The 21,425-nt window shown below is 33.6% G+C and overlaps 3 protein-coding genes across 3 annotated transcripts; 2 read left to right on the top strand and 1 right to left on the bottom strand.

The window, feature by feature from the left end:
• Positions 1 to 1,144: 1,144 nt before the first annotated feature.
• Positions 1,145 to 3,029, bottom strand: LOC105963482 (expansin-B6). Its single transcript, XM_088818941.1, has 4 exons — positions 2,832 to 3,029; positions 2,120 to 2,232; positions 1,787 to 1,977; positions 1,145 to 1,687 (listed from the first exon to the last, which is right to left on the bottom strand). The coding sequence occupies exons 1-4, from the start codon at positions 3,007 to 3,009 to the stop codon at positions 1,363 to 1,365; spliced, it is 807 nt and encodes a 268-aa protein (XP_088675067.1). The 5' UTR covers positions 3,010 to 3,029; the 3' UTR covers positions 1,145 to 1,362.
• Positions 3,030 to 7,006: 3,977 nt separating this feature from the next.
• On the top strand, positions 7,007 to 8,552 carry LOC105963483 (expansin-B4). The gene is made up of 4 exons (XM_012987891.2): positions 7,007 to 7,214; positions 7,497 to 7,609; positions 7,733 to 7,917; positions 8,095 to 8,552. The coding sequence occupies exons 1-4, from the start codon at positions 7,037 to 7,039 to the stop codon at positions 8,408 to 8,410; spliced, it is 792 nt and encodes a 263-aa protein (XP_012843345.2). The 5' UTR covers positions 7,007 to 7,036; the 3' UTR covers positions 8,411 to 8,552.
• Positions 8,553 to 12,561: 4,009 nt separating this feature from the next.
• LOC148770303 (uncharacterized) lies at positions 12,562 to 13,492 on the top strand. The gene is made up of 2 exons (XM_088819105.1): positions 12,562 to 12,968; positions 13,054 to 13,492. Exons 1-2 carry the CDS (start codon positions 12,562 to 12,564, stop codon positions 13,490 to 13,492), a joined length of 846 nt encoding a protein of 281 aa, XP_088675231.1.
• Positions 13,493 to 21,425: the final 7,933 nt, after the last annotated feature.

Below are 21,425 nucleotides of genomic sequence, written 5' to 3'. Positions count from 1 at the left end.
AAAAATCTCTTATACACCCATATGTGCCTACTTACTTACGAATAGGTCTAGTACTAAATCACATTTACCTAAATGAACGGACAAAATTCTCAAGTCTATCAAAGAAAAGAATGCCGCTCAAATTCTAATTTACTCTCAATTTCATCGATCAAATCCTAATTTAACCTTAATAAATCAATTTTGTATCAAACACTATCCTCGCTGTTGACTTTTTTTTTTACCAGTCAAAAGCATAACAATATATATATATATATATATATATATATATATATATATATATATATATATTTTCGTGTTGACGCTAACTTTTTTTATATTGAGTCAAGTAATATTATTATTATTTTCTTTTTTTTTGACTTTTTTTTTTTGAAACAATGTTATTGAGTTTTTTACCATTTGTTAATTGATTTGATGGGGTGTTACCAGCTCAATTCCAGTAATCCAAATATAGCTAGAGAACAAGAAGAGTAAGAGAAGAAGAGGACATGCAGAATTATAATTAAAGAGAAGATGATATTTGCAGAAGAGAATTACTATTATCGTTTAAAAACGCATTCCACGCTATATGGAAGAATAACGTTTTTATAAGTAGCATCTCAAGACGAGACATGTGACATAGAGAGAAAAATTAAAGTTGTTATTTCAGATTTGTAATAGGAAGAAAACGTTTCTTGGATTCATATTTTTTTAGCACTTTCTAATTATAGTTTTAGTATGTATAGGGCACGCTTGAGGTAGAAGCAGGCAGCTGATTTTAGGTTAAGTTTTCTTCTGACTGTTTGTGACTTGTTTCTCGAAGCTTCTCAGTGTTTAAGCTTCCCGATTCAACCTTTTATTATCTGTAATTTCCATTATCATTATATATCTATTTCGGTTGGTTTCATGGGGGTGGGGTGATGGAATAAAATGTAGTATATGTTAGAAGATGTAAGAGTATGCTCTGAAAATTGGAAAATATGAATAGTGCAATGGAGTTTTCGTTTTCGTTATGTGTGTGAATATGAAGTATCCGATTATTGTCCAAAACTACCCTGACAATAACACCGTAAACTGTCCAAAAATATTGTTTTAAGGGCATTGCATATTATTAGCAATCAAATAAGTGTGTGCTTAATTATTTTTATAAATACTTTTGTCAAAGTCATGAGTAAATACACATCATTCGATGTAGTCTTCACCGCGTGCAGAATAGAAATAACCACCTTTAGATTATTCAACCCCTAAACAACGGGAGAATTTTATTCTACCAACATCTAAAACATCCATGCTATAATAATGACCTATTTAAAATACATGAAAAAAAGAAAAAAAGAAATCTCGATTTACGTTTAGTCCGATGCACATGGATTCGTAATTAAGAAATTAAACGTTAACTCTCGAGTGATAAGACTGTCCCGGAACCCAATTACCAGGGATCACTTTATACGCAAGTGCTGTTTTCTTCGACTCGATTGTGGTAAGCCTCACGGAGTAAGGACCGCTTATCCCAACGGGTAATCCAACGGCCCAAGTTTCACCCCATGATTGTTTCATGGATAACCATCCTTTAGAATTGTCCGACAATATCTCGAGGGAACCAATATCGCCGTCTCCATTCACGTATTCTACTGCAAATGCTAGGTAGTTAGGGTTCGATCCAGAGTCGATCTTGAATGTTATATTGGTCCCATTGTAGTTGCATAACACCCTGCGGAAAAAAAAAAAAAAATAAACATATATTATAAGGAAAATAATTTTTTTTTTTAAATAGAATCGAGAATTACGATAGATAGATTTATTTTCTTGCCTTTGGTATTGGATATTGATTCTGCCCCATTTCCTTAACGGGTCAGCTTGACCCGGTTTGGCTAAAGCTCCGAAAGCTTTCCCGCTCAAATCGAAGTGGAATGCTTCATTGTTGCACGTACCGGGGCATTCGTTTGTGACCGTTACAGTAACTGGATTTCCCGAGCACAGCGGATTTTCTGTACATTTCACCTGAAAAAAAAAACAAATTATTAAAAAATTTAATCTAAAATTCTAAATCTATTTTTAATAAAATTTAACCAATTTATAGTGAAAATTGTTTAATTAACATCAATTATATACATAAAAAAAATTAAATTAACATATTACATACCTGATAACAAGTACCACAACCCTTTCCAGATTGGAATATATTTTGATTCCCTGCAGCCGTCATGCCATTGTATGGGGGATACGCCACGTCATTTTCAAATCCACAAGCTCCCCCTGCAATAAACATGCTCAATATTGTAAGTATATTACATATATTTTACTTATTTAATCTTAGAATGTAATATAATTAATTGTTCATTTATTATTTCATTTTAGCAAAACTAGAAAATATTAAGGTGGTGTGTGGTAGAAGACATCATTAAAAAACAATCACCCTTCAGCAATTAATTTATAAGTAACTAGTGTATTTTAAAAAGGGAAAACTACATTTTTCATCACTTTATTTTGCAGTGATTTTACATTTAGTCCCACATATTCACAAAAAAACGCATTTGGTCCCTTATGTTTTAAAAATTCAACATTTTTAGTATTCTTTCAGTCAATTTTCCGTTAAAATTAACGGAATTGAACGTGTGTTCATCACTGTCTTAATTGACGGACTAACGGTAAATATACAGGAATGACCAAAAATGATAAATTATTGAAACACGAAGGACGAAATGTGTTGTTTAGTAAACATGAGGATCAAATGTAAAATTTGTAGAAACTTAAAAGACGGAAATTGTAATCCCAGAATAAATTATAAACGAAAAAAAAAACAAGAATTCATAATTAGTTCACAAAAACTTTTGCAAGCACCAAATAGTTATTACCGCTTCCGGCTCCGGTGGGGCTATCGTACCACGTCGCCACCGCAGGTGAAAAACCACCCGCAAAAGTAGAATTAATTACAGTTTGGGAATCGATACAAGTACAGTAATTAGTTTGGAGCAACAAAATAGCTACGGAAATAAAAATAGTGAGAGATCGAAAAAAGTTATAGGTAAACATTGTGACTTTGAAAAAAATAGTATGGTGCCTTTGGTTCATGCCTTGGCTACACTTATATAGTGTTAATTTTTTTTAAATTCTTACAATACGAAATTCAAATTTTATATGGAAATTACATGAGATTCTAATTACAGATCTTACATGTAATTAAAATTGAGAAATATTCTGAATTTCAAGATAGAATTAGAAGTAATTATCACAACTTTCTAAATTTTCGATAATACTTGCTATTTATTTGAGAAATAGAAGTAATCCGAAAACAATAGCTTATATTAAGCTTACTATATAAAGAATTAAGTTGCCATACATAATTTATTTGGTAAATTTTGTATAGGCCCATCATTCTCAATTTCCTTGCCGATAGGTACAGACAAAAATAACTTTTTTGCCCAAAAGTCAAGATAAAAATATATTTTACTTAAAATTCCATTAATAACAAATATACCCTCAAATTCTAATTTGACTCTAATTTCAGTCCTCAAATTCTAATATAATTTAAATTTCACCAATTGACTTTTTTTGTTTTTTTTTTTTTTATCTTTTACTGAGGTTTACCTTTGTTTCACCAATGTTGCCGTGACGACCAGTCGACGCAACAAGAACACATTTTTTTCAGCAATATTACTAGTTTAACCGATCAACACAATAACATTAATATATTTTTAATATACTTTTTTTCCAATAAAAATAAAAATAAAAATTTACTATCGGCTATTTCATTTGGTTCACAACATATATAATAGCAATATTCAACATTAATTAATAGTTGTGATCAACAGTATAATAACATAAAAATTCTCTTTTTTTAAATTGTTATATTGACCGGTCAACACATTAACATTGTCGGTCAGCACACACCGATTTGTATCTTTTTTATTTTAACTGTTATTTTGTTATTGAACGGTCAACGCAATAACATTTTCAATTAAAAAAAGGGTAAAATTCACTATGCACCCTGAATTATGGGTTGCGTCGAATATATACCCCTCAATTCGAAACGTACCTAACACCTCCCTATATTTTCTGATCAAACTTACAAAAATATAAAGACATAAATTTTGTAATATTTTCTTGTGCAATTACAACCTTACCCCCAACTTTAATCTATGGGAAATATATGTGAACTTTAGTACTTCAAAATGTTTTAGCCAAAATAAAAATATACAGTACTTGGATGGCTATGTAGGCAATTGTTTAGCATATTTTAATATTTTATTAACTTGAGCATATTTTTGTAGGTTATAATCGCAAATCATTCTTTTGTAATTAAAATCCGTTACCGAGGCATGTTTACGGAGTTTGAATATGTTGGGAGTTTGACTTACATTGCGTGAGATGTTTACCCTGATTTAATATTCTATTTTGAGATACATGGTTTAATTAAAGGATTAGCTATCCAATTGCTAATGTGGCTTGATTAGGATTGTTATATGAAATTGAGCTCGTGATAACAAATAGAGCTGGACATTATATATAGTAAAGTTAAGGAAAAAAAAAGGAGAAAAAATGAACTAATTTCAAACGAAAAATTAAGGAAAAAAATGTGAAAAAATAAGGCACGTATAACCTTAGAACGCTTATACAATAGGGGTAAAAAAGTCTTAAGAAAAGGCAACAAGAAAGTCAAATAACTTAGGAGCTAAATGTCAATAGAGTTATTAAATAATGTGCTTTTGAACGAAACTAAACAATTAGATGTACCTAATTTAATTATATGTGGTTGTCAAAGACTCGCAGCTCATTTCGCAACTTATTTTCACTAATAAAGAATGAACATGAAATTTTTCTGTTGTCACGCAGTATTTGAATATATTTTCAAGTTATATGGCAACATAATTATTTGCTTACGTATTGTTTGCATATTATATAGGGTAAAGTTCATTTTGAACCATTTTACTGATGTCGTATATATCTCGTCCCAAACTTCACAATGTACCAGACGCCAGTGAAACGAGAGAGTGTAGTGTCGCATATTAACGCTTTTTAGACCGAGCTCGTCATACTCTGTTAGTCACTGTGGTTTAAATCTTCGTTGTGAGACCTATAGCACGAGGCATACTATATGCATATATCGAGTGGCTACTGGTTCTCTTGTAAAAGAAAATGGATGCAAAGAGTTCAATTCCACTGCCATTAAGATAAAACAACGCCCGGTTAATAAACACGCAATTAAACAACATAAGTTTTAAATCATTATCCACAAGTATATAACTTGTGGATGTACCTCTACCGACGGAAACATTATTAAAAGAATATTCAATGAATATAAAGAGAGAAGTAAAGATCTCTCTTATGAATAAATCAAAAGTTGATTTATTCGTACAAGACTTTTTATAATCGATGACAGTTTATACTTAACAAAACATTAGGAGTACATAGTAGTATTCAATGATATTGAATACAAACATACTCAATTTTGTAGTGAGAAAAAAATAAACAAAACAAAGTGTTGTAGAAAGTGTTCCAACATCCAAAACTCCCTGCTCCTTCACTCTCTTCAAAAATTGGTAGTAAATGGACTAAAGACCTCTCCTATTAAAGAATCTGAGATCTCATTGTCCTGCACGTGAATGAATATACTAGAAAAGATAATGAGTTACTGAGTTCGTGAATTAATTAAAACATGTACAAGATCATTCACCACTAAATTATAAATGACCGTCCACTAACTAACAATAATAAAACCAACTAAAATAATAAATTATATTTTGACTTGATATCATGGGTTGTTTATAATTAACCGGTCATATATCATGGGTTGTTTGTAATATTTTCTTATAATAATGTAAAATTTAACTATTTGATCTTAGTCCATGAACACCACTTAATTAGAGAGTTTAGATATAAAATATTCATTTTAGACTGAAAATAACTTATTATCCTCCAACTCATTCCTCAAAATCACATTCACTCTAAAAATAATGGCATTTCTTCAACTATTCCGCATTTTCTACTAATCTCATGTCGTCGACCGCCTAATTTTAGCCATATCATTGTAAAAAAAGTTATATTCATCTACGATGTCTATATTCAGTTCAAATTCTCTAACTAAGTTGTATATTTTCAGTCTAAATTGTCTATTCAGTATATACTCTCCAGCTAAGTTCTCTATTTTCAGTCCATTTTCGTTGTAAGCTTTCTAACTAATATTAGGTTTTAGTTTTAGGGAGTTATAAATGTAATATTGCGAGAAAATGGGTCTTTTCTAATTAATACATATTTTTATGTGTCTTTTTTTTATTCATAATGTTATATTCTTAAAAAAAAAAAAAAAAAAAAAAGCCTTATTTTATAATTTAGAGTTAATTTAGACATATTACAGTAATTTTTTTTAGGATTTTTGATTAGTTTGAGGGGAACAAATGTACGTAACAACAGGTATTTTTCGTAATTTAACCTTATAATCTCACGAGTTGTTTCTAATTCACCTATAAAAACAAAGAACTATATATAAACTTCAGAATTATATGAATAGTATTTCAAAAACATAAAAGGCCAAATTAAATATATATCGAATTTAGGTTTTTACATATAGTAAGTCTCTTTGCATAATATGAATAAGAGTGTGGATAATCATTTTTTTGCCCTTGTTAGTCAAACAAAAAAGTTATATAAGGAAAGGAAGTAATATAATATTTCTAGCCGATCAATTATATTATAATGTATTAGATTTATATTATTAATATAGTAACCAAAATATACAAAAAAATAATTATATTATTATCTTTTGAAAACACTTATTTTGTAAATGGCAAGCATTAAGGAGAGATAGTAAGTTTTTGTTAATCTAAGACTTGATAGTAAAAATATTTCTCTATAATTTGCAATAAAAATGAAATCTTTTTCGATAAATTATTTCATGTTTTGAATAATCAAAATATTTCTTTTGTTAATGGTAAGAAGCTCATGTTGTAATAATTTGCATATATAGAAAGTATTAAAAGAATTAACAGTATATAAGTCTAACCAAAGGCACCAGACTATTCATTCATTCACATTGTTTTTTTCTACATCTCATATAATCACCATGTTTACCTCTCACTTTTCTTCACCTCTCACATTTCTAACCCTAACAGCTATTTTAGTGCTTCAAACGAATTATTGCGTTTGTACGAACCCTAATTCGTTTAATGCTTCTCTCGGTGGTGGTTTCTCGTCTGCAATAGCGACGTGGTACGGTAGCCCCGAAGGACCTGGAACTACCTGTAATGATAACGGAAATTAAACATAAAACGATGTATTTATTATTATTATTACTATTACTATTGTTACTATTATTTTATTCTTATTTTTTATTTTATTTTAATACCAAATAAATGTAAAATAAAATTAGTTTTCGACAAATTTGAGCTGGTTGTCGGAAATGTCGTTTAATTTTTGACTGTTAATAGCTTGTAGAAAAAATAAACAATTAGCATAAAATCAAATGCACAAAAATAAATAAAATAATAGAAACTAATAATTATATATTTATATTACAATTTCAGGGGGAGCTTGTGGATTTGGAGTTGATGTGCAAAATCCACCATACAACAGTCTTGTATCTGCAGGAGGCAACGATATATACCTTAACGGAAAAGGCTGCGGTGCTTGTTATCAGGTATATTAATATTATTTAAATTATATATTAGGTATTTAGAATTTTATATTTTAAATTAATTAGTGAGACTAATTAGATATATATTTGACTACAAATTGTAATTTCATGTACTTATTTCCTTAGGTAAAATGTACGGAAAATTCAGCGTGCTCAGGGTTTCCAGTTACCGTAACAATTACAGACCAGTGTCCCAGTTGCCCTGGAGCTTTTCACTTCGACTTGAGCGGAAAAGCTTTCGGGTATTTAGCCAAACGTGGCCAAGCTGATCAATTACGAAATGCTGGAGGTATCAATATCCAATATCAAAGGTAGGAAAATATTTTGAGGAAATTGTAGTTTTGGTCCTCTATACTGTTCTATTTAGGATTTAGTCCTTTAAGCTGTTATATTTCGATTTTACATGCAATAACTTTACAAAGATATAATTTTTGGTCCTACAATATATAACGGTATATATAACGATACGTGGTATTTGAATTTTGCAGGGTAGCATGCAACTACAAAACGGGCATATTGTTCAAGATCGATGCTGGTTCGACCGCTAATTACATGGCGTTTGCGATTGAGCTTGTGAGCGGAGACGGTGATATCGGTGCTGTCCAGTTGTTGCCATCGAATACGGGAGCGATTAACATGCAGCAATCATGGGGTGCCACGTGGAAAGCTGATTTGCCAAATGGCACAAAAGGGCCTTATACAGTGAAAGTGACTACTATTGAATCAAGAAGAACTATTACCGCCACCAATGTTATTCCCGCCAATTGGAGCCCCGGCCAATACTATCACTCTGGCGCCAATTAATTAATTGCGAAATAAATTCACAATTTAGTCCTTTTAATCATTGAATAATAATATGGCAAGTCTTATTTTTTTCTTTCTAATAATTTCACATTCTATACGCAAGTAATTCATTTTTGTTACATATATAGTTATATTAAATTGATGTTGATTTTATTTTTCTTTTTTAAAAGTTGAACTTATAATATGGTCTTACAACGCACGCACGCACCTAAAGAGATTCGAATCTCCGACATCTCATTAAACACCACTACGAGAGACACTCCCGGTGGCAGGTACCACTAGGCTAAAGCTTAGTTGGTAAAATTCCATTATGATACTTTCGGAAATTAAAAATTCAACCTGATTTTGGAAAATTGAATGTTTTTATAATTTTTCGATTTTTCTTGAATTTACGTAAGTTTGTCCAAAAGTAGTGCTTTTAAGTTAAAAATCCGATATTGTAGGTTTCAAGTTCAACTTAATATTTGTTCGGTTAAAATGTTTCTTAGCGTTGTTAAAGTCTCTATTAAATGTTAAAGCTTTATTTACTCAAAAAAATAAAGTATTAAAACTTTATAATCTTTATATGATAAAATCTTGAAGGAAAGTTCAAAACTGTATTAATCTAATGTTTTAAAATGTAACTCAATACCAAATTTAATGTTTGATTTATATTATGAACTAATTTAATGTATTAAAAACATTTATATGTAATGAAATAGATAAGTCGATTTATTTCTTTACTATATCAGACTGTAAGTTGATTAATATGTAGGTGTGTATATATTATTGAATAATGTTTACTATTTATGTAAAGTCATCGAGGCAGATTTTCCCAGGCCCAAAAGCCTATTATAAATGATGCAGGCCAAAACCCACAACGGATAAAAAAATAGAAAATGATAGATGACCGGGAATCACTCAACCGGCGGCAGCGGACTCACTCGACGCTACTAATCACGGAATCACTCAACGCGACCAAGTCACTCACTTGTTTAAAGAGGAATCACTCACTCTCAATACAATTAACTTGTAATATATTTTTAAACTTAAACAATCATCTCCCATTTTATTCATTGAAAGGGTGCTTATATAGGAGTTTTGGAACATCCCTCCAAAACATAGGAAATTACAACTTTGAATGACTTATCATCTTCTAATTCTTGAAAATAAATAAACTTGACCTTGACTCATGAAATACATAGAATATGACCTGATTATATGATAACAAGATGAATAATTCGAAATTAGACAAATGAAATAAATAAAACACTTAGAAATACCAAAAGACACAAAGCTGTCAAGTTTCCCGAGTGCAGCTGGCAGGCTCTAGAAAACTGAGCATAACTTATTCTTCTGAACTTCGTTTTGTAAACCGATTTTTGTGTTGGAAAGTAGACTTCCAGAGCTTTGTAACCATATATAGCAATAAATCTAACTCTTTAGGAATCGAAACAGGTGATTTTTCAAAGTTGACTGATCAGCAAACACCAATTCTGCATCAATAAACCTCTCTCTTCTCGGCCTAAGTCCAAGATCAGCCCATCAGCCCAATAAAATGGCACGCGCCCCAATACTAGGGGATAAGAGGGGAGTTTTCGGCTAAGAGAAAAGAAACCTGAGAAAAACACACACTCACACCTCCTACACACACAAGCATAAATATACATACAAATATACTCAAATACTTGAGGGGTCCAAAAGGGGCTCCATCAAATGGTGCCGTCTGTGGGAACGTTTGAGTTGTAGACGTGCGTTGGTTTGATTTCGGGATTTTTTGGTTTGATTTTGGGGTTTCCTCCAATAAGTAGAAGAGCGAGAAGCACGGTGCTCCTTCTCGGGCGTCGGAATCGACCCTGCACGAAAAAAGGAGTGCGATCGATATCGGTCGCACTGGAGTAAGACGAGGCATCTCGCATCCGAAAGAGGAGTAAGACGAGGTATCTCGCATCCGAAAGAGTAGTAAGACGAGGTATCTCGCATCCGAGAGAGGAGTAAGACGAGGTATCTCGCATCCGAAAGAGGAGTAAGACGAGGTATCTCGCATCCAAAGGAGGAGTGCGATCCGACAGTGGAGTGCGATCGGTATATATAGGTCGCACTCGGTTTAAAGACAGGGAATATTGAAGTCATAATGAAGAATGTACATCGTAAAATACATAGTGAAAAGGAAAACATGGCATTAGGAAAGAACTAAAGTAACCTGTAATTTGTTCATACAACGAAGAACGACATCTCGTTCCAAAAAAAAAAAGAAGAGAAAAACCAAACTCGAGGTGACTAGTCTCCTCTTCACCTTGTCAAAACATCTCGAGAGAGTAGTTCGCCACGACTAGTTGCTCCGCACTCCATAAACCCCTCTCTTCTCGGCCCAGGCCCAAGATCAGCCCATCAGCCCAATAAAATGGCACGCGCCCCAATACAGATAAGGGGATAAGTGGGGAGTTTTCCGCTAAGAGAAAAGAAACCAGAAAAAAACACACGCTCACACCTCCTACACACGCAAGCATAAATATACATACAAATATATACAAATACTTGAGGGGTCCAAAAGGGGCTCCATCAAATAAGATGATGGGGGAAAAAAGTTTTTGAAAATTCAAGTTAATATAAATAATTTCATCCAAATATATATATATATATATATATATATATATATATATATATATATATATATATGTCATTATTTAAAAATATTAAACATGTCATTCATTTACAAAATTGAACGAAAAAACATGTTAGGAACTATAAAATGTAATATTAATTTATAAAATAAATTTAGAGCATAAAAACAATATAGCATATATAGGAACCTTAATTTTACATTTCCATGTAGACATCCGATAGAAAAACTCCTAGATCCGTCCCGCCACCGCCACTAGTACTCCATCTATTCAGAACCACAACACGATAAGGATAACAAGCATCCCACCAACGCCATCAAGGCCAAGCACCCCACCCGCGACATCAAGGCCATCCCACCCCTCCTACCCATCATCGTCGCATCGCTAGCACCATTCCCCAACCCGAGTGCCGCCGCTTGGCCAGCACTACCCTCCTAGCCGCCAACCAAATTAACCTTATTTGTTATAGCCGCCGCCTTCCGGCATTGGTCTGACATCAAAACCACTTTCTCCGTCTTTTCGATTGAAAAAAATGGGCTAAACGTTTAAAAGCCCATCTCGGGCGCCCGACGGTGCAGTGCACACCCATGTTCGGCGTGCAATTGGCTCTTGCACGCCTATTACGGGCGTTTGTAGGCCAACTGCACGCCCAACATGGGTGTGCACTGCACCGTTGGGTGCCCGAGTTTGGCTTTTGGCTTTTAAACGTTTTTTTTTTCTTGTAATCAATTTTTTTACGCTTTTTTCAGGACGATACGTCTACAATTGAAGTTGATCATACCAACTATTTTACAACAACTCAGTAGTTTGACTCGAAGGATGAGGTAGTGGTTTGGGCGAGGTTCGTTGCAAGAGGTCTTTTTGTGAAAATAGTAAAAAAAAGTTGTCCTAAGAAAAAGATTTTTCTGACTTGTGACCTATACGGGGAGAAACGATAATGTCCATCAACTAACCGACGCGCGTCCGAGAAGGACCGGTAACAAAAAACTAAACTGTGGTTTCAAATTGTCGGAGAGCTACGGTGGGATGATAGATGGGAGGTCAGAGTAGTATACGGGAAGCATAATCATTTTCCGATATACATGTCCGGGCATGGGATGAGTGCATTGTTCAAGAGGAGGCGAAGATTATTAGTGATCTGTCACAAAGTCATGTGCCGCCCAAGAAGATTTTGGCTAACTTGAGACAAAATGGTTTTGGTCTCGATGCTTATTCGAAACAAGTATACAATGAGAATGCGAAATTAAAAAGACTATCTAGGGGCGACCGTACAGTGATGCAACATTTGATTGGGTTGCTTGAGGAGCATAACTATTACAAATGGTTCCGTACTGATGAAACAACACATGCAGTTATTGATTTGATGTGGGCTCACCCTCAATCTGTCGAATTGTTAAGTAAGTTTCCGTACGTTATACTACTTGACAGTATTTACAAAACCAATCTGTACAAATTGCCTTTGTTGGAGATTGTTGGTGTTACTTCTGTCGGGAAATTTTTTACTGTTGCAGTCGCATTTTTGCGCCATGAAAATGAAGACCATTACACATGGGTGTTGCAAAAGCTGAAGAGACTTTCCCCCCTCAGACTCTACCTAGTGCCATCGTGACTGATCGAGAGTTAGGGCTCATAAAGGCGCTAGAGAATGTATTTCCGACCGTACTTCATCTCTTATGTCTTTGGCACATTAACATGAATGTGGGGCGTCGTGCTTCAAGATGTCTCGGCAATAGTAGGCGTCGTGGCACGGTTTTTAAACTTGGTACGTGGCAAACTTTGGTAAAATCAGTGTGTGAAGAAGATTTCGCCAGGAATTACACAGCTTTGATGGACGAGTACGCGAACTATCCAGAGTTGATTGAGTATCTCCAAGGCACTTGGCTCGTATACAAAGAGAATTTTGTAAAAGCATGGACGGATCTAATTTTTCATTTGGGTAATACATCGACAATCAAGTATTTATTTATAAGTGGTGAAATATATATACTTAACTTACTGTCATGTTTTTTATTGAAACGTAGCATATTCTAAACATATTAGGGTGGAGAGCAACCATAGAGCATTGAAGAGATGGTTGGATGCGTCCACGGGTGGTTTTGACACATTTTGGGTACAGTATCACTCACAGATGAAAGATCAATTTAACGAGATACTAGCCGAATTTGCAAAGTCAAAGAGGATTCGGGCCCAGACGATCAACGTGCCCGTATTTAGAATATTGTCCAGTGGAATTGTAACACATAACGCTCTGAAGATGTTGGACGATGAGAAGGATAAAGACATAGACGGTTGCGTCTGTTATATGAGGAAATGTCTTGGCCTCCCATGCAGACATGAAATTCGTGCAAAGGTGAATGCACGATGTGGTGTGTTTTACGCAGATGATGTCCACATTTTTTGGAGGACATTTATTTCGGGCTTCGGGTTGAAAGTGTTGGTTATGTTCCCGACCACAGGTCACATGCTATTGGCAGGCTAGAAGGGTTAATGAATGAGTTGCGTGAGCGGTCAGAAATTGAGATCACGGACGTGACATATGTCATTTTTGAACGAATGCATCCCGGGGCTATGGAAATGAATGAGCCACCATACTAGACCGCCCGAGAGGTAGACCGCAGAACAACTCTACACAGAGGGATCAGTCAGGGCATGACTTTCCATTATATCCGGGAGAAAGTGAAGAGTCTGGACGAGGACGAGAATGATCACGAGGCAACAGAGGGTGTGGTTCATCTTCTGAGAGATCTAGCCGTGGCCGTGGCCGTGGTCGTTCATCGACCCTGAGTGGACCCGCAATGGGTCAAATTCCCCGACCCCCTTGGATGCGACAACTTCATTTCTGCCTTGTTCCGGAGGTTGTGACGTGGACAGACGTTCAAGGGGATGGTAATTGTGGTTATCGAAGCGTCACGTGTGTAGTGAAGAACCACGAGGATGATTGGATGGAGGTTAGATTGGATGTTTATAACTGTATTAGAAGACACAAAGAGTTCTTCAAGGATTATTTCGGTGGTGGTAATTCAGTGTATCGGGTGTTGGCGAGTGTCGCTTATTGGGACAACGCCCCAGCACCATATGATAAGTGGATGACTATCACGGACGTGGGCGTGGTTGTGGCAACATGTTACAACGCGTTGGTCATGTCGGCTAGCAGTTTGGGCAATCAGACTTATTTACCACTTTGGGCTCCCGAAGGTGTTTCACAGTTATCTTACGACATGACTATATTATTTCTTGAATCATGAAGCCACTTTGTGTATGTGAAGATGAATGACAATAATAATAATAATAATAATAGTAATAGTAATAATAGTAATAGTAATAATAATAATAATAATAATAATAATAATAATAATAATAATAATAATAATAATAATAATAATAATAATAATAATAATAATAATAATAATAATAATAATAATAATAATAATAATAATAATAATAATAATAATAATAATAATAATAATAATAATAATAATAATAATAATAATAATAATAATAATAATAATAATAATAATAATAATAATAATAATAATAATAATAATAATAATAATAATAATAATAATAATAATAATATGATAATAATAATAATAATAATAATAATAATAATAATAATAATAATAATAATAATAATAATAATAATAATAATAATAATAATAATAATAATAATAATAATAATAATAATAATAATAATAATAACAATAATAATAACAATAATAATAATAATAAGAGTAACAATAATAATAATAATAAGAGTAATAATAATATTAATAATAATATTAATAATAATAATAATAATAATAATAATAATAATAATAATAATAATAATAATAATAATAATAATAATAATAATAATAATAATAATAATAATAATAATAATAATAATAATAATAATAATAATAATAATAATAATAATAATAATAATAATAATAATAATAATAATAATAATAATAATAATAATAATAATAATAATAATAATAATAATAATAATAATAATAATAATAATAATAATAATAATAATAATAATAATAAAATAATAACAACAATAACAACAATAAGAATAAGAATAATAATAATAATAATAATAATAATAATAATAATAATAATAATAATAATAATAATAATAATAATAATAATAATAATAATAATAATAATAATAATAATAATAATAATAATAATAATAATAATAATAATAATAATAATAATAATAATAATAATAATAATAATAATAATAATAATAGTAATAATAATAGTAATACTAATAGTAATAGTAATAATAATAGTAATAATAATAGTAATAATAATAGTAATAATAATAATAGTAATAATAATAATAATAATAATAATAATAATAATAATAATAATAATAATAATAATAATAATAATAATAATAATAATAATAATAATAATAATAATAATAATAATAATAATAATAATAATAATAATAATAATAATAATAATAATAATAATAATAATAATAATAATAATAATAATAATAATAATAATAATAATAATAATAATAATAATAATAATAATAATAATAATAATAATAATAATAATAATAATAATAATAATAATAATAATAATAATAATAATAATAATAATAATAATAATAATAATAATAATAATAATAATAATAATAATAATAATAATAATAATAATAATAATAATAATAATAATAATAATAATAATAATAATAATAATAATAATAATAATAATAATAATAATAATAATAATAATAATAATAATAATAATAATAATAATAATAATAATAATAATAATAATAATAATAATAATAATAATAATAATAATAATAATAATAATAATAATAATAATAATAATAATAATAATAATAATAATAATAATAATAATAATAATAATAATAATAATAATAATAATAATAATAATAATAATAATAATAATAATAATAATAATAATAATAATAATAATAATAATAATAATAATAATAATAATAACGGAAATCAGGTTCTGAACAACATATTTTATTAAACATAAATTTTGCCTAGAAAACGAAAATCCTCGGGACAGGAGTAGAACCACCGAAAGTACCACCCATCGGGACAGGAGGCGGAGTCGGAGTCGGAACATTAGACATCCTGTAAACATAAAAAATATTTTTCACTAAATTATTTTAAATTCACTAACTTATTTTAATTCAGAAAAAAAATTAAATAAATTATTTTAATTCAGAAAAAAACAAAAAAAAAATCGAGTTACCCAATGCATATAACACAAGTAGGAGTCGAAATTACCTGAAAAAAATCCAATCCCAACCAATGAAATTGGTTGAATTCGATTTTTTTTGAATTTTTTTTTTTCTGGAAATTTTCAAATGAGGGGATTTTGGAGAAATTTGAGAGTTTTAGGGGTTTTAGAGAGATAAAGTTTTTTTGTTTTGAACGGTAAATAACAATTTTTAAACCGTAAAGAGCATTTCACAACAATAAATAGTTTGACTTGATCAAATTTTATTTCGGACAATAAATACCTCTAACTAAAGACAAAAGACATTCCTCTTTCATAGCTTTCATTTCCAAATTGTGGAAAATTCAAATATACTTTATTATTATTATTTAATTTTATTTCTTTTACATAGATATTCAAATATATATATTTTTTATAAGAATATTCAAATACAATTTAGTTAGTTAATGAATGAGAAGACAAATTGGCATAATTAATTAAGGATCCTTTGTTATTTATTGCATAAACAGTATATAAAGAATCAAATTAAGTTTTTTTTCTGTAAAAGTTTACGATACTCCATCCGTTCTCTATTAAGTATCATTTTTAGCTTTGCACAAGTATTAAGAAACTCAATAAATGTGTTTTGATTTTAGGTAGAACACATTAAAAAGACCAAAATAACCTTGATTATTTAATGATGTGATAAGAGAGAGTTAATACGTATAGATGAATTATACGTATTTTTAGATAGAACACATTAAAAAGACCAAAATAACCTTGTTTTTCTCGTCTTTTTAGATGTATTTCGCACATTTTTCCGTATTTGGAAATGGTAGAATACGTATGCCTATGAAGTAATTGCGTTTGTTGTTGCATTGTGCTTGATATAATATCTTGAAAAATCTGATGAATATTTTCGATATAGTGATCTTATTACACAAATATTGTGTGGCCGTAAATGTTATAGGATTCGCGTATTATGGTTTTCAAGCGTTCGATCTTGGATACCATTTGGGCACGGGGAAGCGTGTCATCTCTCACCATTTGCATTACCATTTTGATTTCGCAATGGATCACGCAAGTATACTGTTTAACTTTACCCTTCGTGATTTTTTCTACATCTCCGATACCAGAGTGAACAAGATTGCTATACTAATTATTGAAAATGGGGCTTCGCTTATACTGTGTTCTTTTCAATGCGATAATTTGTTCGTATAGGCAAATAGGGTTTCGGTGGAAGTTTCAATTAGTAAAACGAAGTGATTACACATCATGAAATTTTGTGTTTTATTTGAATTTGATCCCACTCGAAAACGATGGGTAAGAACACGTAACAACCTATTAAGGCTTCGTTTGGTGGTCAATATAGAATTAGTAAAAGTAATTAAAATATGCAAATCTTTAAGAGCCAAATTGTATAATTTTCGAGCGAATTTGTTAAAAACTTATCAATCATATTTTATCTTGTTGACGAAACTAGGTATAACTTTCAAGGGTTAAGTTGACCAATATGCAATTATATGTATAGGAGAAATAGATTTGGAGAAAAGAGAGAGTGAATGTCTCTCACATATATTAATCATATATATAGTTACATGTAGAAAACCCTAACCTACTACACAAGGTAACCTATTATACAAGGTAACTATAATAAATAAGAATAATAATTATATACGTAATATATATATAATATATACGCTAATACACCCCCGCAGTCGAAACGGGAAAGGAGAGGACGTGGAGACTGGAGACAAACTGTTGGAACAGTTGAGTAGGGAGTCCTTTCGTGAAGATATCGGCAAACTGGTAGGCGGATGGGACGTGAAGAACTCGAACGTGTCCCAAAGCAACTTTGTCTCGGACAAAGTGGATATCGATCTCCACATGTTTCGTACGAGAATGTTGAATCGGATTGCTGGATAGGTAGACGGCACTGACGTTGTCACAGTAGACAATAGTGGCTTTCGAAAGTGGGCAGAGCAACTCAGAAAGTAGGTTGCGTAACCAAGTCGTTTCGGCGACGGCATTTGCGACAGCTCGATATTCGGCCTCAGCACTCGATCGAGAAGTAGTGACCTGTCGTTTGGAGGACCAAGAGATGAGGTTGTTGCCGAGGAAAACACAATAGTCCGATGTCGAACGACGAGTGTCAGGGCAGCCACCCCAATCGGCGTCCGAGTAAGCGATAAGGGAGAGGTCCGGATTGGGGGAGAGCTGAAGGCCGTGATCGAGAGTGCCACGAATGTAGCGAAGGATACGCTTGAGAGCAGCCATATGAGGTTCCCTCCGATCATGCATGAATAGACATATTTGTTGCACAGCATAGCAGATGTCAGGATGAGTAAACGTGAGGTATTGCAGTGCACCGGCAAGGCTGCGATAAAGAGTAGGTTCAGCAACGGGGGGTCCAGTGGTCGAAGACAACTTGCTCTTTGTGTCAGCCGGCGTAAGACAAGGGTTGCAGGAAGCCATGTGTGCACGCTCTAGTATCTCGTCGGCGTACTTGCGTTGAGAGAGAAATAGCCCATTCGACGAGCGAGTAACTGAGATGCCGAGAAAGTAGTGAAGATCGCCAAGATCCTTCATTGCGAACTCTTGATTGAGGGCAGCGATGATAGAGAGGAGCAATTCAGGTGCGGAGGCCGTAAGTACAATGTCATCGACATACAGCAGAAGGTAGGCGCATGAACTGTTGCGACAGTCGCGTGAGCTGTTGCGACAGTGGCGTGAACTGTTGCGACAGTACTCAAAGAGTGAAGTGTCGGACTTGCATTCTCTGAACCCCATGGTAGTAATGTGAGATGCAAAACGTTTGTACCAAGCACGTGGTGCCTGCTTGAGACCGTAGAGTGCTTTGTTGAGACGACATACGTGAGTGGGGCGAGAAGGATCGACGAATCCGGGAGGCTGCTCGCAGTAGACAGTTTCAGAGAGATTGCCATGTAAGAAGGCATTTTTCACATCAAGCTGGTGGATTGGCCATGATCGCGAGAGAGCAATACTGAGAACTATTCGAACAATGGCTGGTTTGACAACTGGGCTAAAAGTCTCGTCAAAATCGATGCCACCCTGCTGGTGAAACCCACGAACAACCCACCGTGCTTTGTATCGCTCAAGGGAGCCATCAGACTTGAGTTTCTGTTTGTATATCCACTTACCAGAAATAACATTAGTGAACGGGGGGCGGGGCACAACATTCCAAGTATTGTTTTTAATTAAAGCAGTATATTCCTCAATCATGGCGTTTCGCCAGTTTTAGTCAAGAAGAGCTTGGCGATAGTTGGTGGGAATGGGAGAGGTAGAAGACGCAACGAGAGAGAAAGGGACTTTGGGTTTGTGGGTGCCCACTTTACTGCGAGTCACCATAGGGTGAGTAGGGGGAGGTGGGGGAGGTGTGGGAGTAAGAGAAGGAGTTGTGAGCTGGTCGTGGTCGAGATGTGGTGCTGCAGGAGAAACAGGTGTTGGCTGTATTATATGACTGTTGGACGAACTGTTGGAACATGGTGGTTCATTGTTGGAACAGTTGGAGGAACTTTTGCAACAGTTAGACGAAGTCTGAGGGAGGAGGAACATGGAGGGTGTGTTTTCGTCCAAGGCAGAGGTAGGAAGTGTGTTTTTGAGGGGAGTGGAAAAGGAAAGTGAGTTTCGTCGAAGGTAACATGACGGTAAATTATGATTCGGCCAGTGGATCTATCAAGGCAACGATAGCCTTTGTGAGAGGAAGGGTGACCGATATAGACACAAGAAGTAGAACGGGGGGCAAGTTTATGTGGTGTGGTGGCGGTGAGGTTGGGATAACAGAGACAACCGAATACTCGAAGATGAGAGTATGTAGGTTTGATGAGGTAAAGAGCTTCGTGAGGAGTCCGGTTTTGTGTGGTGTTGGTAGGTAAGATATTGAGTAGGTGTGTGGCCATATGAAGGGCTTCGACCCAATAAGTAGGAGGAAGATGAGCTTGAAAGACGAGGGATCGAATCATGTTAGTTATAGTGCGGATCATTCGTTCTGCGTGTCCATTTTGAGGGGAGGTGTGGGGACACGAAAAACGATTTAGGATGCCGTGTTTAGTGAAGTAGTTTTGAAAATCCGCATTTTTTAATTCACGACCATTATCACTTTGTAAGGCTTTCAGGGGATGTTGGAATTGAGTTTTGAGAAGTGTATGAAAATTGACAAAGGTTGTAAAAACGTCAGATTTATTTCGAAGAGGAAAAGTCCATAAATAATGGGTAAAATCATCAACTAACACAAGATAATATTTGAAACCCGTAAGACTAGAAACATGAGAAGTCCATAAATCAGCATGAATAATTTGAAATGGAGCAACAGTAGTAGATTTTTGAGAAAAAAATGGTAGACCAAAATGTTTGCCTAATTGACGGGCATTACAAAGAGACTCCCTAGGGTCTTTATTATGGGAAAGAAAAGTGCTAGAAAATAAACGAGACATGACGTGTTTGCCGGGATGGCCTAGACGCCGATGCCAAAGAGTGCGAGACGAAGGTGTTGCGACAGTGAGGAAAGCAGCGGGAGGTGAGGTGGGGGGAGGGACGCCAAATGGATATAAGTCACCGGAGCTATTGCACCTGAAAATCTCGACTCGACTCCGAAGGTCCTTCACAGAAAAACCAAACGGGTCAAATTCAACCGAACATGAGTTATCGCGGGTGAACTTTCGAACAGAGATAAGGTGTTTGACGATATTGGGTGTGACATAGACATTTGTGAGGCGGAAAGGAGTGGTGGGGAGAATTGTGTGGCCTATGTGGGTTATGGGGAGGGTGGAACCATTACCGACGACGACATGTTTGGGGAAATTACTGCCAGGATTAAAAACAAAATTGAAATTACCTGAGTGTGGTGCCATATGAGAGGTCGCCCCGCTGTCTATGAACCACTGTGACTCGGTAGGCTGCTGAAGTGTCACCGTATTCAAACGGTTTGCGAGATCCACCACGTTCGCACTGTTGCAGGAACTGTTGCAACTGTTGATGGAACTGTTAGAGCTGTGGCATGGTTGCTGCTGCGGATGAATCTGAGTAGGAGCCGAGTGGCCGATGTAGGGTTCATGTGGTCCAGTAAAGTAGGCTTGAGCCGCTGGAGTGGATGGGTAGCCCGATGTATTTGGAGCGAATCCCAGAATAGACTGTTGTCGGTAAGGTGCGCGCCAGAGTTGAGATGCGCCATGAGCACTATGGTAGCC

This window comes from Erythranthe guttata, chromosome 6 (genome assembly GCF_056151865.1).
Source record: "Erythranthe guttata isolate IM_541 chromosome 6, IM_541, whole genome shotgun sequence".
Classification (NCBI taxonomy): domain Eukaryota; kingdom Viridiplantae; phylum Streptophyta; class Magnoliopsida; order Lamiales; family Phrymaceae; genus Erythranthe; species Erythranthe guttata.
Note: the sequence above shows the minus strand (reverse complement) of the source record. Positions and strands in the feature narration are given on the sequence as shown.